General features: G+C 40.2%; 3 protein-coding genes across 3 annotated transcripts; 2 read left to right on the top strand and 1 right to left on the bottom strand.

Annotated features, from left to right (window-relative positions):
• The first annotated feature begins 419 nt into the window (after positions 1–419).
• Positions 420–6,420, top strand: prdx1 (peroxiredoxin 1). Its single transcript, XM_031754839.2, has 6 exons — positions 420–558; positions 4,481–4,593; positions 4,778–4,931; positions 5,020–5,142; positions 5,229–5,359; positions 5,747–6,420. The coding sequence occupies exons 2-6, from the start codon at positions 4,488–4,490 to the stop codon at positions 5,827–5,829; spliced, it is 597 nt and encodes a 198-aa protein (XP_031610699.1). The 5' UTR covers positions 420–558; positions 4,481–4,487; the 3' UTR covers positions 5,830–6,420.
• Positions 6,421–7,503: 1,083 nt separating this feature from the next.
• On the top strand, positions 7,504–11,323 carry zte38 (zebrafish testis-expressed 38). Its single transcript, XM_031754836.2, has 12 exons — positions 7,504–7,759; positions 7,940–8,084; positions 8,548–8,611; positions 8,712–8,748; positions 8,853–8,873; positions 8,953–8,979; positions 9,076–9,143; positions 9,229–9,377; positions 9,461–9,693; positions 9,986–10,034; positions 10,879–10,919; positions 11,026–11,323. Exons 1-12 carry the CDS (start codon positions 7,709–7,711, stop codon positions 11,071–11,073), a joined length of 933 nt encoding a protein of 310 aa, XP_031610696.1. The 5' UTR covers positions 7,504–7,708; the 3' UTR covers positions 11,074–11,323.
• A 149-nt stretch (positions 11,324–11,472) lies between these two features.
• aldh9a1b (aldehyde dehydrogenase 9 family, member A1b) lies at positions 11,473–16,259 on the bottom strand. Its single transcript, XM_031754835.2, has 12 exons — positions 16,094–16,259; positions 15,706–15,924; positions 14,820–14,965; positions 14,457–14,586; positions 14,219–14,353; positions 13,592–13,788; positions 13,310–13,450; positions 13,006–13,194; positions 12,825–12,912; positions 12,540–12,681; positions 11,975–12,087; positions 11,473–11,791 (listed from the first exon to the last, which is right to left on the bottom strand). Exons 2-12 carry the CDS (start codon positions 15,884–15,886, stop codon positions 11,697–11,699), a joined length of 1,557 nt encoding a protein of 518 aa, XP_031610695.1. The 5' UTR covers positions 15,887–15,924; positions 16,094–16,259; the 3' UTR covers positions 11,473–11,696.
• Between the last annotated feature and the right edge of the window lie 47 nt (positions 16,260–16,306).

Here is a 16,306-nt window from a genome sequence, read left to right as displayed (position 1 = left end):
AGGTGAAGCTGAAAGAGTAATATGATGCTATTATATACTGCTTATTCATAGTGACAATGGATTGGCAGCACATCCTGCTGTCTTATGATGGAACCTCATATGACCCCTGGATTAAGGAAGTGCCAGCCATTAGACACCTGTTCATTTATTTATTTATTTATTTTTAGTTTTACATCAATAAGTCAGTGTATTACAGTGAATGGGGATAGTTCAAACACAGAGGGTTAGCTCCTCTGAGATTATTAAACAACTTTAACGCCAAAAGCAAAATCTTGAGGTTATTTCCTGGAGGCCAGCCTTTATCTCTTCCTCCTCTGGGTTTCACAAGAGCGTGGATTCCCAGAAAAGTCGTGAGGAAACGAGGGAAAAATGCAAAGTCATGCTACATAAGTGGAAGCTTCACAATCTCAAGGGACTGACTGAAGTGGCCTCAGTTCACGTTCTGAGCGCAGTTATCGCGAGATGTGAGTCGTTTTATAAATCTCCCCCCGGAGCCCGAGTGTCTTACCTCCTGCACTTCGTGGGCCGTGACTGTGTGGTGTGAAGAAAAAAAGTGAGGTATGTGACACTAACGAACATGTAATTGTGTTCTTTAGAGTTTTCACCTGAAAAGGACATTTTTCCTTATTGGTTGTGAAGTTTGCAGTTGTGTAGCCGAAGCTGAAGCGATATTTCAACAAGTGGGTTTTTCTCACATGTGAAAAAAATAGCTTTCAGAAACTCGGAGAAAGGGATGGCTCGTTGATAATTTGTTTCCGTTTCAGTGAACGAAAGAAAGAGCCCGTGTGTGGTTTATTCTAGAGTCAAGGAAATATTTGAGATTTTTGCTACAGCTGCAAATCAAACTCACACAGCTAACCCAGGTGGTTTAATCCCTGAAGATGGAGGCTATATTGCGAAAGAAGAGTTAGAAAACAGGTGTAACTATTTATATAAGGAAACACATTAGAATCGAAGTGGAAGTGCTTTGCGGTTTTATGTTTTTGCCACCTAATGTAGTGTGCGCCCAATAATAGCTGTTTGAGCTGAGGTGGTGAGCTGCCATGTGCCTTTAATTATACACTTCACTATAATACAAGCGTATACAGTTAAACGGTTTGTAATTTTTTCATTTTTGTGTTATTGTTCTATTCCACTGTGTTCACAGTGATTTATATATATGTGTAGGTGTGTGTGTGTGTGTGTGTATAGATTCGAGCTTTAATAAAGAGGGGGGTTAAATAAAATACACAAATAAAGAAAATGCGAGTGCACTTTTTTTGCCCTCATAAACATGAAGCAATCATTTTGAGTAAAAAGCAACTAAAATATATAAAATCAAAGGTTTATTCATTCCAATAATTAATCATTAGAGAAATGTGCCTGGTATAAACTGAATGAATGCATACCAATAAAGTGCATTTTATTTAACCAAATTTCACCAAATGTAATGTTTTACATTGTACTTATGTAACACATTACATGGAAGATTTACATGCAATCACATTACTTAAGGTCTGCATTTTGGGTGTACATATTTTTTTTTTGAGTGTATTAATATATTAGCTAATATTGTGTCTATATACACAGTAGGTATAGTTAAAAGGAAGACTTAAAAGGGAGCTGCCAAAAGAAGAGGAAGAAGAAAAAGAAGAAGACAGCTGCTGACTGTAAAAATGCCACAGACAGTGGAAACCACAGCTAGATTTGCTCTGTGGAAAAAGAAACCTGCTAACATAACTTATCTCCAGCATCTGTTAGGTTTCTAAGCTTTTCTACTGGCACATATTGAACAACCTATACATACTGGTTATATATTGGTTATTAACACTGGCATTGGATAAAGAAAAACAACAAATCCTCATGTCGGAGAAGCTGAAACTAAAGCATTTTTAGTGTTGTAGATTTAGGACTACTTCATCTAATGCCATTTAGGGTTAGGAAAAAAAGGTGGTTTGTTTTCACTTCATTGACTATTTTCTGTGTCATAAGCTCCACACATCATATCACTCAGGTTTACTTACCTGGATTATTGAGCATGCATCAAGAAATGCATACATTGTTTAAAGGACCTTGTCAGTGATAAGTGTATTTAAACTGAGCTGGTTGGTTGACTAAAAGATTCATTTGTAACTACTTTGATTGTGGCAAGATTTATACTTGGGATGTGCACCACTAGTTGCCTAGCCAACTAATTGTCGTTGTTGTGACTAGTCGCTACCAGACTTACTAGTCATATAATCTAACTGTTAAAATTAAAATTTTAATCTGTATCCAATGGTAGCAAATTATTGTGTCCTAATTATTATGCTGCCTTCTACCACTAGATGGTGCATTGTTGTTGAGAAACGCCTTAAATCTTTTAATCTAGGCCTCATCTTTTTGTTAACACTATTAGAATGAGATTGTCGATACAAGCAGCCAAAATTAGTTTTCTCCAAATAGCAGATGAACTCTGCTTTAGCGATAGGATGAGCAGTTAAGTCATTTGGGAAGGTTTCAGAGTAGAGCCGCTACACCTCCTTGTAGGCTGCCACCTTGGTATCTAATAAAGCTGCATTTTGGGTTTACGTTTGTCTGAGGATTCCTGTGTTTTGGGTCCGTTCTTCACCTGACACACAGCACCCCTTGACAGTATGACGTGACCACAGAATGGACCCAGCAGATTTAGTAAAGGATCGGCAACAGGCATCCTATCTGGGTGAGTTGACGAGGGAGGAAGCTCGGCATACCCTGGCTCTAGGGGGTGCTTGTAGCATCCAAGCTGCAACTGTTACTGCCTTCCCTTTGCTCAGTTCCCCAACGATAACAGTTGGTGGGTTTAGGCTGTCATCTGCCACTAACTCTCCAGCCTCTTTGTCTATCTGCCCACCCCCATCACCGCTGCCCGTATCCCACTCGAGGTGAAAGGCAGAAGATGTGGTAGAAGAAGGGATATGAGGCTTAGTTCTGCGGCCTCACCCCAGTACAGTCAATCCTCCAGTTTCTGGGAAATCATGAGTCTCACAGCCAGTATGTTTAAAATCTTTGGGCGACTAGGACCCAGCCTGTCCCTGGACCAATTCCCAGAGTCAGGGCAATTAGGGTCCAGCCTGTCCCTTCACCAGTTCCTGTTCCCAGGGAGAGAGTGGCCAGGCTTCAGCATCAGCCTCAGTCACCAGTGGAGCCTGCTGTGTTCCCCACCCACCCCAGCCTGAGCAATCTGGTGCTGCTCCATGCCAGCCAGAAGTCTCTGCACCGTCTGGTCCTGGTTCTGAAACCGGGCCAGAGGTCACCACATGGTCTAGTCCTGAACCCTGTCCAGAGCCCAAAGGTCCGGGGCAGCGAATGCCAGCACCTGAGCCTGAGCCGGTGGGTCCTGATTGGTCCGTGCCTGCGGTCTGCGCTCCGGTCCTGCTCCTTCCAAGCTCGCCACCAACCAAGTGGCCAAGCCTCCCATGTTGCCTCCATCGTCTCCCAGTGAAGCGCGACCTTCAGAACTGCTTATTCTTCTTTTTGATTTGGACTAAACTTAGAACTGAGCTGACTAATATTGACTTAAGGAAACTTAGGTTAAGTTTAAAGGAACTAATGTAGGTTAAATGACACAAATAAGGATTTAAAACCAAACCCGAACCAGAAAAAGGAGAGAATTTTACTTTTGTCTTTTGTCTTCTTGTTTTATTGAATTCCTTCTGGTATTTGAACACAACAACAAAAGTGCACTGGAAATTGTATATATATTCCTGTGCCTTTCATATTCACAAAACAGCAAAATTCACACGTGTCTGTGGTCTGTTACTTCAGGGTTTCCAGTATAAACTGCTCTTGCGAACCTTGACTCTGGTCCTTGCTATCTGTAAATGTCTACAGTGCCACTGTATGAGATTCTACTATAGCTTCTGTTTCTTGAAGCTGGTAGGACATTTCTCTTAATTGTGTGCTGTTGTTCTTGTTTTCTCTCATCAGATTTATAATCTGCTGCCGTGCTTGACCAAACATTATTCCCCAACCTTCATTTATAATCTGAATGTTCTGCTGGTATTGCGTATTTTTAATTTGTTGGTCTTGTTTGTTCATGAGAAATTGTGCATTTATTCAAAGTGTTCATTTTGTGCTTCCAAAAATCTCTCCTGTAGTTGAAATTTCTCTTCTTGGATTTATTTAATCCTGTTTTCTAGATTTTGATTTTCCTTCCTACTTTCACAAACGCCCTTTGGACGGATAAAACACCATTTGGGTAATTTAGCAGGAGAGGAGAACCGGTGTAAAGTTTTTGTTTTTTGTGATGGTACATACATACAACATAAAAAATAACACACATGTATATATATATATATATATATATATATATATATATATATATATATTCTAGTGAAGAGGTGCTAGTCACATAAAACAGTGTTGGTGGGTGTTTCACGTAACAGAAACATTTCCTTGTTCTGCAAATGAGGAAGACCTTATGCACACAGAAACAGCACAGTGTAACACCGACTGCTTTCTTCTTCTGTAATCCAATCAGATTCAAGATGTCTGCAGGCAATGCACAAATTGGAAAGCCGGCCCCTGATTTCACTGCCAAAGCGGTGATGCCGGATGGACAGTTCCACGATCTGAAGCTGTCAGACTACAGAGGTAAAGGACAACCTGCGTCTCACCTTCTGTTTGACATGCTTTGATGGTCCTCCTCTCTATGATTCATTGTTTTGTGATCCTGCAGCATATTCAGCAGGGATTCATTTACACTACAAAAGATGAGAATTAATTAAAGTGATGCATTTACTAGTCTCATTGGTGTTTTTTTAATGCTTCGGTACAGGAAAGTACGTCGTGTTTTTCTTCTACCCGCTGGATTTCACCTTTGTTTGTCCGACTGAGATAATCGCTTTCAGTGATGCTGCCAATGAATTCAGGAAGATTGGATGTGAGGTCATCGCCGCCTCAGTGGACTCCCACTTCTCCCATTTCGCTTGGTATTTAAAAAGCTTTGTATTTTACACATCCACAGTGACCATATTCATTTTTATTAAGTCCTCATACTATCTTTTGGTGACTGTGCAGGGTCAACACACCACGTAAGCAGGGTGGTCTGGGTACCATGAACATCCCCCTGGTGTCTGACACACGGCGCACCATCTCCAAAGATTACGGGGTCCTGAAAGAGGATGAGGGCATCGCCTACAGGTGAGTCTAATAATGTGGAGTCCTCAAAGTGCTGGTCTTAATATTTTTAAAGGAGACCTAGGAGCTGATAATTCTCTTTATTACAGGGGTCTATTCATCATTGACGACAAGGGTATCCTGAGGCAGATCACCATAAACGACCTCCCGGTCGGACGCTCTGTTGAGGAGACCTTGCGTTTGGTTCAAGCCTTTCAGTTCACAGATAAGCACGGAGAAGGTATGGTGCTCTGCTGTGCCCATGTAATGTCTGCATTCTGGGTCTTGATTTTAAATTCTGTTTTCTCACCCTGCCTTCTACAGCTCACATTTACTTGCAGTGAAAATCAGCTTTTTACCAAATTATAACTTTTGAATTTAAACTAGCTAATGGTTTTTCAGAAATAATGTGTGGCAGAGAGTGCAAAGACCACAGAGGCTTATTTAAATTCAAAGGTTTGCACTCTTATCAGCGCAATGTATCATGATCTGGCAGACTGTCATTTTAGTTGCCTGTTTTTGCACGCAGAACAGAGTTGGTTTATTTTTAAGGTGTAACATGTGTGTCATTTTGGCACACCTTCATTTCATCTACCAGCCAGGACTCATTATAGGCTTATCTTTTCAGTCTGCCCGGCCGGTTGGAAACCAGGAAGCGACACCATCAAACCTGACGTCCAGAAGAGCAAAGATTTTTTCTCCAAGCAGTAATAAGCCCAAGGCCGGAGTCTGCTATCTGCTGTTGGAGATTTCATTTTGTGATTACATTTCGAACAATATTTACTGAAGCCGTTGTGCCTGTGGACGAGTGAGCCAGCTTTTGTAGTCGATGTGCTGTTTGTGTTTTGTTGTGTGTAGCGTGAACAGTGCACTTAGACCAAAGTATGTAATTGTGTAAAAACACAGCAATTATGTATGCGGTATTTACTGTCTGACAGAGCCAAATGTCTGTTTGTTCTCTCATGTCATTCCCCATTATTGTTACACACAAAGGACCAAACTGTTTGAAGCATTTCATTGAAATTAAGTAGAAATTCACCTGCCTATTATGTATTTATGTATCACGCTTACACGACTTTTTATGGTATTGTTAAGCACATGATGAATATTTTGGAATGATGTATGTTTACTCAGATACATTATAAATTTCACAATAGCACAAGAGAGTCTATGATTCCTTTATATTTATTGCATCTGTTACCTCAGTGAACAGTTATAACACACGGTTAAACAACAAAAACAGGCCAATGCTGAATTATGTCCATGTATGAAGATCTTTAATAAAGCAAACAACAGTTGGCATTTTTTCTTCATTGTCAGTTTTCTTACATCTGTGTCACACATTATTAAAATATAGTAGCTGTTTGATTACGGCACAGTTTATCCACATAAACTTTAACACCAACTGTCCAAACAACTGAAAATGCCAGTCTAAGTTAACAATGAATCAAATTTTTTTTTTCAACAGACTTCACAGCAGACACTTTGAATTTGTCATGGGATGAAAAGGGATGAAAAAGTAGTAAAATCAATGCTATGTTCAGGTTAAGTGTTTTGGATTCACTGAACTTCTCTATTACATATTCTTTTTTACTAGTCTAAAAGACACAAGGATATATTTATTATTTATAATTGTTACACCATACTTATCCAGTTAATGTAAAGCTGGCAAATGAAAAGTACCTGTAATGGCCATGCCTACTGGTCTACATCAGGGATGTCAAACTCATTTTACATTGTGGGCTACATACAGCCCATTTATATACGGGCAACCCACTATGACTACACTTTTAATCCCACTTTATATAAGAAAAATAATTGCATTTTCAACAGTATGTCTCAGTCTTACCCGGAAAAGTAGTTCATAATTCACAGAAAATGTCTTTTTTTCTTGCATGGAACCATTGTGAAATTAGATAATAAAAACAGGGTATTTTCTGTGTTTTTGTATTGTTTATGTATCACTTATTACTTTAGTGTAGTATGAATGACCATAGGACAGGTCTTTATCAGTAATAAAAGCTGTAAAACCTTTAACAATACAGTTTCACGTCCAAAATCTATGTCCTTCTTCACATTTTCCAGAACATTCCAGTGGGTTGGACTGGAACCTTTACAGGCCAGTTCTGCCGCTCCTGGTCTAGTCTTAATGTATTTGACTTGAATAAATACACCTATGAAGGATTTGAAAAATTAAAAACTTTTTTATGGTTTAACAATTTAATTTTTTTTTTTTTTTTAAAGTAAGGTTAGTTTTACTGACCTTGTTGATTTCCTATTGTACGAACATTATTTAAGAAAAACTGAACCAATACCTAGTGCGCCATGTTTTGGGCGGGAAAAAGGATCGCTAGGTCCCCGCCCCCCCCCCACACACACCTGCCTGGTCCCAGCTAATTATTTATAACTCCTTTCTTACCTGCTCACTGTGGTAATAAGCTTCCCGAAACAACGCTGAAAAAAATCGCATAAGAGCTTTGTTAAGAAGAATACTTTGGCGAAATTTAATATTGTTTGTTTATCTTGCTAGCTCGTTTATTGATTAGTAGTACTAGCTAGCTAACCTCCGGCCAAAGTACAGAAGGAAAAAATGGCAGCTGGGAAGATGTGCATGAAGAAGAATAAGGAGGAAACTGCCGAGGTTTGAATTCACCACATAAAAATGCCATATTTTAGGTGTTTTTTTTTACTCAGTCTTTGTATTTCTAAGTTCCCGTTTGACGTATCTGTGCTGGAAGATGTTTAAGGCAGTCAATGGCGACATCTTGTGGCCATGATATGACTGTGAACATGTTTTCTCCTTTCTTTTCTTTTATTAAAGTGGACGGAGTTATTCCCGCAGGACTTTAAATCTGCGCAGGAGTCTTTGCTCTTTGTCAAAAGGATGATGGTCGTGGCTGTCTCCTCTATCACCTATCTCAGGGGCATTTTCCCAGAGGATGCCTACAGATCCAGATATCTGGAAGGTGAACATTCAGAGAAACTATTGGACAGGACACTTGCTAGGAGTTTAATAAAATCAGTATTCGGTGAAAAATTGTACAGTTAATAGATACTTCATAAGGTATAGTACACCTATTCAATTATAAACGTTTCCTGGTCTGATAATTTCAGGTGGTAGGTTCAGAATTTAGCTTAAGCAATATGAAAGAATGGATCCGTCCTCCCTTGTATTATTGTGTGCTAAATTTAAATGCCACAGCTTACTTACTAGTATAGTTTCTGACGTATGTTCGTACCACAAAACTCAAATAATCTCAAACTCGTACATAACAATGAGTTCACTGTATTCCAGTGGCCTCTAATGAGCATTTTTGGGATGTGGTGTTACCAGAGATTCAAATCATCAATGTGAAGCCAACAAATCTCTGTCTTACTACTTTTAATCACTGACTATAAAAGGCTGTTTTCTTTTTGTTGTTTTGCCAGATTTTTGCATCAAAATCTTGCGTGAAAACTGCAACACTCCTGGTGCAGCCAAAATTGTGAAATGGTAAATATAAAATCCCTGCTTTAATGCTAAGAGGATGTACAGAAGGAGAGTTTTATTACCCTGATTAATATTTGCAAGTGTCCTAATTTGTTTTGTTCAGGTTGATGGGCTGTTTTGATGCATTAGAGAAACAATACGTAAGTCGAGCTATCGTTCAACTCTTGAAATATGTAATAATTAATGTGCGGTGCCATTAATATTTTTGTTACTTTTATTATTTTGTATGTTATTCTCTGGACAGCTCCAGCTTGTGTTCATTGGGGTAAGTGTATATGTAACATGAAAGAGACAATTTCCCGGTTACATAGACATGTCTAAAACTTACGATTGTTACAATCCAGGTCTGCGCTGATCCTGATGAACCCAATGTAAGTTCTGTTAAATTACTGAATATTTAAATTACAGCAGCATGTGGCCTGATCAGAAATGATAAAAAACGTATGAATCATTGTCTTACTTTGCAGCGGATAATTGAGTCCTACCACTTCAAATTCACATACAGTGCAAAGGGACCAGAGATGGACATACTCAGGTAGGAATAAGTTTAAGCATGCCACACAGACTGAGCCCTACCCAGCTGACTGGCTGAGGCTGATATAACATCTGTGCAACCAAAGGAACAACGGTATAAAGATGCAAGTGACCATGGACGACACCAAAAAGGCTTTGGTGCTTCTCATCAGGAAGCTCTTTCTGCTTATGCAGAACCTGGACGCCCTCCCCAGCAACGTCTACCTGACCATGAAGCTCTACTACTATGATGAGAGTAGGATACTTACTTTTAAAGTCTCAGTGTAAGAATTTTCCTACTAAAAACTAAAAATATTATACTGTGCTCTTCTTTCAAAGTCACCCCTGCTGACTACCAGCCACCTGGTTTCAAGGAGGGGGAGTGTGACAGTCTGTGGTTTGAAGGCGTGGCCGTGAACTTCAGGGTTGGTGAGGTGGAGACGCCCTTTCACACCTTGAAAGTAGCTGTGTCAGCAGAACAGGATCGGGTGGAGAAACTTCAGAAAGGAAATCATCTGGGGGAGACTAAGCAGGTTTCTCAGGGGGCTTTTTCAGAGAAGGAAATTGAGAAGGTAGGCTACAGAAAGGGGGCTGTTTAAGTACTGGATGATATCTCCAAAAGTTGAATCTGTTCATCTGGACGTAGCGTTTTGTGGGAGAAACGTTTCGTCACTCATCCAAGTGACGAAACTTTTCTCCCACAAAACGCTACGTCCAGATGAACAGATTCAACTTTTGGAGATTTACTTTCCTGGATGATTGAGAATGCATCAAGATACTGGACGATATCTTTATAACAGTCTCAATCCTGTTTACAAATGCAACAGGCAGTTTATGATAATATTCTTAAACATTTGGTTACAGAATCCTCACAAGAAAATATATGATGGAGAGGATCTACCTTCTGAAGACGGTGAGTCTATCAGGGGTGGGTGATTCATATTTCCCGAGGACCCACATGAGAACTGTACAAAGGAGTATTGGGGGCTATATTAAGAGAAAAAAAAATCATTTTGAGAGTAAAGTCAAAATGTGAAGATTAAAGCTGTTGTTTCAAGTCTGCCACAGCTGCTACACTCTCTGCATGATGAATGACTGAAATCATACTTCAGAACTGGTTTTAACAGCAAGGAAATTATTTCTCTTTTAGCACATAAACACAGTGTGCTGATGGGTATAAGGACGTTGAAGAGATGGTGCAGAAAGCCTCATCTGATCAAAGGAAAAACCACGCAAACTCAGAAAGGTTGTCTGGATTTATGCAAAATGACATGCCCGTCAATTTAGAAAAGCAAGGATATCAATGGTTACACATTCTTGCATTAAAGAGGACGTAAGCTGTGTCATAAGCCACAATAAGATAGCTGATCAAGTTTTTTCACCAACTCCTCTACAAAGGCATTTTTGGGCATCGGGTATAACAGCCGTGGGAGTTGTTTAGCTTGAAACAACAGCCTGTATCTTCACATTTCAATTTTATTCTCAAAGTGAATAATATTTTTTTTCTTAACGTGGCCCGAATACTCTGTTGTAGAACTTTGGGCTGTTGTGGAAGGCAGATAAAATCTATATTGAGCAGAATTAAGTTCACATAATAGATGTAGCCCTCCACAACAGTCCCAGTTTCTCATGTGTTCCCCTTGGGAAAACTGATCGCCTACCCTGGATGTGCTGCTGCTGTTTAACCCCTCCCCCTAAAACAAAACAAAACATAAAATTGAACAAAAGACTTACACTGCTGACTTTCCTCTAAACAGAGTCTGCACAGTTTAAGAAACCAAGGCGGCCCATGGCAAAGGTACAGTGGTACTAGACTGTAACAAAGTCTAAGAAATCATAACATATTCGAGCTTAATTAATAATAATTATTAATTTTCCAACTGTGTACTTTTTGTGTGTTTTAGAGGACTGCAGCTGCCAGAAATCTTACAAGAAAGAAAAGAAGAATCTAACCAACAAGACAAAAGATGTGTGAACAACCTGTTCATTTTAGTGTGATGTTATTTTACAATTCATGTTATCAAATGTATTAGACAGGTTCCTTTGATAGTTCACTCTACCCAGACCTTGCTGTTGTAGTTTTATTTCACACGACACGCTATAACATTCATAATTCATATAAAAGTACTTAGGTTTTCATTTAAGTGTACAAAAATAGTTTCATGTGTATAGTTAATAAAATAAAGCTTGATTGTAAACATTGTTGTGCAAATGCGTAAAATACATTGAGAATCGTCTCATTTACATAAATGGCCAAAAAAGGTAACCAAGCATGAAACTCAATATGAAACTCATTTGCAGTCAAGTAGCTGAAATCAGTCAAGATTTAGATTTAAATCACAAAGCTAAGAGTTTAAATTAGATTGAATTGGTTCAGAATGCAGTTTTAGTGCCTACAATGTGTTATATTTTCCTGTAAATTAGAAAAAAAGTGTGGATGATTTGAGCACATTGATCAAAGACTGTTAGTTGTTATTTGGAGCACAAACAGTTGATAGTTTTTCCTTGACTGATGGGAGATTTCCTGATCTAGAGTCTCTGTCTCAGTGAACAGCTCTTCCTGTGGCTGGGTGGTCTAGAAGAGGCTGTCTACATCGCCCATCTCCACAAACACAGTCTTCAGTTGGGAGTAAAACTCGATCGTCACCTGGCCGTTCTCCCGCCCTATACCTGGGGAACATCAGGGTCACAAATGTACTTACTGTAGTTGTCAGATGATGTATTTTTCCAGGTATAAAACTGATCTGAGTTATTCAGTTAATTACTTATGAGTTTGATTAATTAAAAAAAACAACAAAGTAATGATTTGCCAGTCACATTTAGCTCCTGGCCAGCTTGAAAACTAGAGTGTACCTGACATTTTGAAACCTCCAAAAGGCACCTCCACAGGAGTGATGTTGTAGTTGTTGATGAAACAGGAGCCTGCCTTGAGATGTTCAACCACTCTATGGGCTCGCCTCACATCCCTGCAGAACACGCATAAAAGCAAATTTAAAATCTCCAAAAGTTGATTCTGTTCATCTGGACGTAGCGTTTTGAACAGAATCAACTTTTGGAGATTTACTTACCTGGATGATTGAGAATGCATCAAGACAAATTTAAAATAAATAAATTCAGACAGCAAAGCCAAAGCAGAGGCTGACAAACGCGATCATTTGGTTGTTTGTCAGCAAGGTTTCGCCAAAACAACCACATGAACAAACAACTACATGAAACATGCTGGAGAGCTGAAGCATGGGAAAGAAAGGACCCACTGAGTGTAGATGACTTTGTTTGAGGGATTAGGGATTTGTATGTGTTATATGTGTATGTGATACACTGGGACTCTAGTTTGTAGCTTTAAATGTGGATTCTTCAAACAAGTGTAAGTCCATCATGGTTTAAAAAAAAAGAGAATTTGCACATATAACAAACCAACCTGGTGAAAACACCTGCAGCCAGACCCAGTGAAGTGTCATTAGCCCTCTGCAGCACCTCGTCTTCTGTCTCAAAGGACAGCACAGACATGACTGGACCAAAGATCTCCTCCTTCACACAGATCATGTCATCAGTGCAGTTACCTATGAAGGGGTAAAACTAAAGGATTTCAATCCACTGACTTCAGAAAACTTGTGGTGTTGCAGTCAGATTTAGTAGGGGGAGACAGTTTCCAGCACCGTAACAAAATGTGAAAATAGAATAGAGTATCTTATAGAAGGTCTACCTAATACGCAAGGCGTCATGTAGTATCCGCCTCTGAGCTTGGGATCAGATGGGACATAAGGTTCACCCCCACACAACACTGTAGCGCCCTAGTAACAATGCAATCCAAGTTGAAGTTGCTGCACATAATCCTACTGGTGTACACCTGACAAAATAAAAAGAACTCCTTGAGCGAGTCTTACCTCTTTTTTTGCTCGATCAACAAAAGACAGGACTTTATCCAGATGTGGTCGGCTGACCAGTGCCCCCATTCTGGTGCTCTCTAAAAGAGGGTCTCCTATTTCGATCGCTTGGGTCCTCTTTACCACCTCCTTCACAAACTCAGGCAGAATATCCTTCTGAACAAAGACCCTCGTACCATTGCTGCACACCTATGATGCAGATATACAACACTATCAAGTAACAGGCTTCAATGTGGACCAGACACAAGCTGAACCATAGAGTGATGTTAAAATATAACACCATATGAAAAAAAAGATACACTACCTGGCCTTGAGACAGGAAGTTGGCCATGAGAGCTCCCCTCACAGCGTTCTCCAGATCACTGTCCTTAAATATGAGCAGTGGAGATTTTCCTCCAAGCTCCAAAGTCACTGGTTTGACCCCCTTAGATGCCATCTCCATGATCTGCGGCACAAAAGCAAATGGAAAAACATCCAATTATTAGGACATATAAAGAAGACGTCAGCATCGTTACCACGACATTTACAAATCCCAATTGTTTACTATTAAATGTCCTAGTGACAAGAAGTCTAAAATACCACGTACTTTCTGTCCTGTTGGCACACTACCAGTAAAAGACACCTTAGCAACATCAGGATGTTGACACAGGAGGCTGCCAGTTTCCTGGCCCCCCTGGACCACATTGAAGAGCCCCTCTGGAACTCCGGCTTTGGCGTAGATCTCTGCCAGCATGACTGCTGTCACAGGCGTCACCGGTGATGGTTTAAACACCATGGAGTTACCTAATATGGAGAAAAAATAAAAAATAAAAACATGGATTGTTTGAATTCTTTTATTAAGCACTAAATCCTACGTCAAGTCTGCAGATTCAGTTGTATCAGTCTCCATGGAATGCTATCTAAAGGTGAAATGCTATAATTATTTTCTGAACTGTTTGGTGCTCAAATGAATTCCTGACTTTTAAAGATGGTACCGCACACATTTTAGTTTTAGTAGCACAGCAGTTTATGTCAAGTGACCTTACAAAATATAGTCTTGCTGTTCATTTGCTAGAACATGCAGTTATCCTAACTTCAGATGCCCTGAAGTACCCCACAGTCTAACTTCTTAAGAAAATGTACTGATTCATTTTCCAGGAGTTTCAAGACATTTTCTTAAATGTAGCAAACCAACAAAGGCCACTGGTATTTTGGTCATGGAAGAGTCCCATACCGCAGGCCAGGGCTGGAGCAGACTTCCAGGCAGCGATCTGAAAGGGATAATTCCAAGCACCGATGCCAACACAGATTCCCAGCGGCTCTCTGCGAGTATATGCAAAGGATCCCCCAGGCAACTGGACATGCTGGCCTTGATAAAGGAAAACAGAAGCATTGACAAGGTAAAACAAAGGCTGACGTGACATTTATAAAGCCATATAAATATGGCAAAAATATACGATAGCTATACCAACCTGCTAAAGTGCTGGCCAGTCCTGCATAGTACTCTATACACAGTCTGGCAGAGTCCACATCCAGACGGGCCTCTGTGATGGACTTCCCATTATTGACCACCTCCATTTCAGCTATCTCCTCTCTGTTGCTCTGTGCATGAAAATCAGGGCATATGCAATCTAATATATTAGATGTAGTAAATGACAGATGTAAGGAGAACATTGTGGAGTTTTTATTAAATGTTAAACAGTGCATGTGCAATATGTGACTCATGAGATCTTCCTTTTGCAAGATGTAACAACAACTTTGTTGAGCTGTTCTTCATTCTAAAAAAACAAAACAAAAATAAAACCAAAAAAACCCCCCATATAAACAACAAACACCTCAATTATATGTGCAGCTTCTATCATGACCCTTGCCCTCTCCATCCCCGACATTTTGCTCCAACAGCCGAAAGCCAGTTTGGCAGCCTTCACAGCTTGATCCACCTCCACAGCACCACAAGGCTCCAGTTGGCACAGGACACGGCCTACAACATGGAACGTAAGATAGCTCAAGCGTCCAAGTAGGCAGACTTTCATGAAAACAACAGGTTGCACACAGTTTCCATTTGGCACAGTCATCTCTATGATTCCAGTCGTTCTTTGATGTGAAGGAAAAAATAATTATTGGCCTACAGCAACTGTGCTGTGAATTTCATGGCTCGCTTACACTTTAGAGGTGGAAATTTCATTTCCAGCGATGGTAAGTGTGATTAGATAAAGAGAATCATGCATAAATGGTGGGGCTGCATGCAGGCTCTGTGCTGGCTTAGATGGAGTTAAGAGAGCTGAATTAAAAACAGGGACCGGGCCTCAAAGAGCATCAGAGTATAATTGGACTAAAAATGTGTAATGCAAGGAGTAACAAGGCAGACTATCAGGCATCATTAACTGATGATGATGTGCTTTCATGTCTTGGTTCTGCTCCAATGAAGCTGTACAGAGGAGATAAAACTGTCCATACAGGACTGCTGGTCTATATCTGTGACTAAATGGATACGAAGTATATGAATCAACATGTGTAGAAAGTTTACTTTCTTTGAAAAACTAGTTACTAAGTTTAGAGGTGTATTTGACAAAAAGACTCTAATCATTCAGAAAGTAACGTTAAAATCATTTTCCCCTACTAAAGATTACCAGACATACATATTCACACAGCAATGGCCAAAGTCCGGTCATAAGGCAGGGTCAGTACTTTTTTTCAGTATTTACGAGCTGTGTGTTTTACCGGTTGCAGGTTCGTAAACACTGTCCTTGCTGCATTTCTCGGGGCCTGTCCTCCTCTTCCCAGCCCAGAAGTTAAGCGGGACGGTGATCTCCACCGAGCCGGAGGAGATGCACCTCACTCCCGCAGCCAGAGGAGCAGCTGCAGGCCGCCGCAGAGGGAGACTAGCGAGTCTCCGGAGCATATTGTAGCTCGTCCCGTTGCTTCAAGTGTCACTGATGACTGTAAAACATGCAGTATGCGGGTTAACGTCACTTTACCGATAACGCTGGAAAATCTAAAAAGGAGTCTGACTCGACTCCTGCGCCAAACAGTTATGTGCTAACGACTCTTTCACTCTACTGTCACTTTTAAAATTTCATTATTGGATTTAAGTTTTGATAAAACATACCTATTAGCCGTTTAATTTGTTTTCGAAGAGTCCAATCTCAACTTAACTGAGAATATCGTGTTTCGTTGCCATTACTACAGCACTTTTCTGACGATTCATCAAGGGGCGGGCCAAATTGCAGCCGAGAGCCAATCGGCGCTAACCGGCCAGTGGCGTCTGAGTGTACTATACGATTGGATAGTTTCACTGTCGATCACTTAAAGCGGCTTTAAG

Source organism: Oreochromis aureus, linkage group 18, assembly GCF_013358895.1.
Source record: "Oreochromis aureus strain Israel breed Guangdong linkage group 18, ZZ_aureus, whole genome shotgun sequence".
Lineage (NCBI taxonomy): Eukaryota > Metazoa > Chordata > Actinopteri > Cichliformes > Cichlidae > Oreochromis > Oreochromis aureus.
The sequence above is the reverse complement of the archived record's forward strand: the minus strand, read 5'-3'. Positions and strand labels throughout refer to the sequence as shown.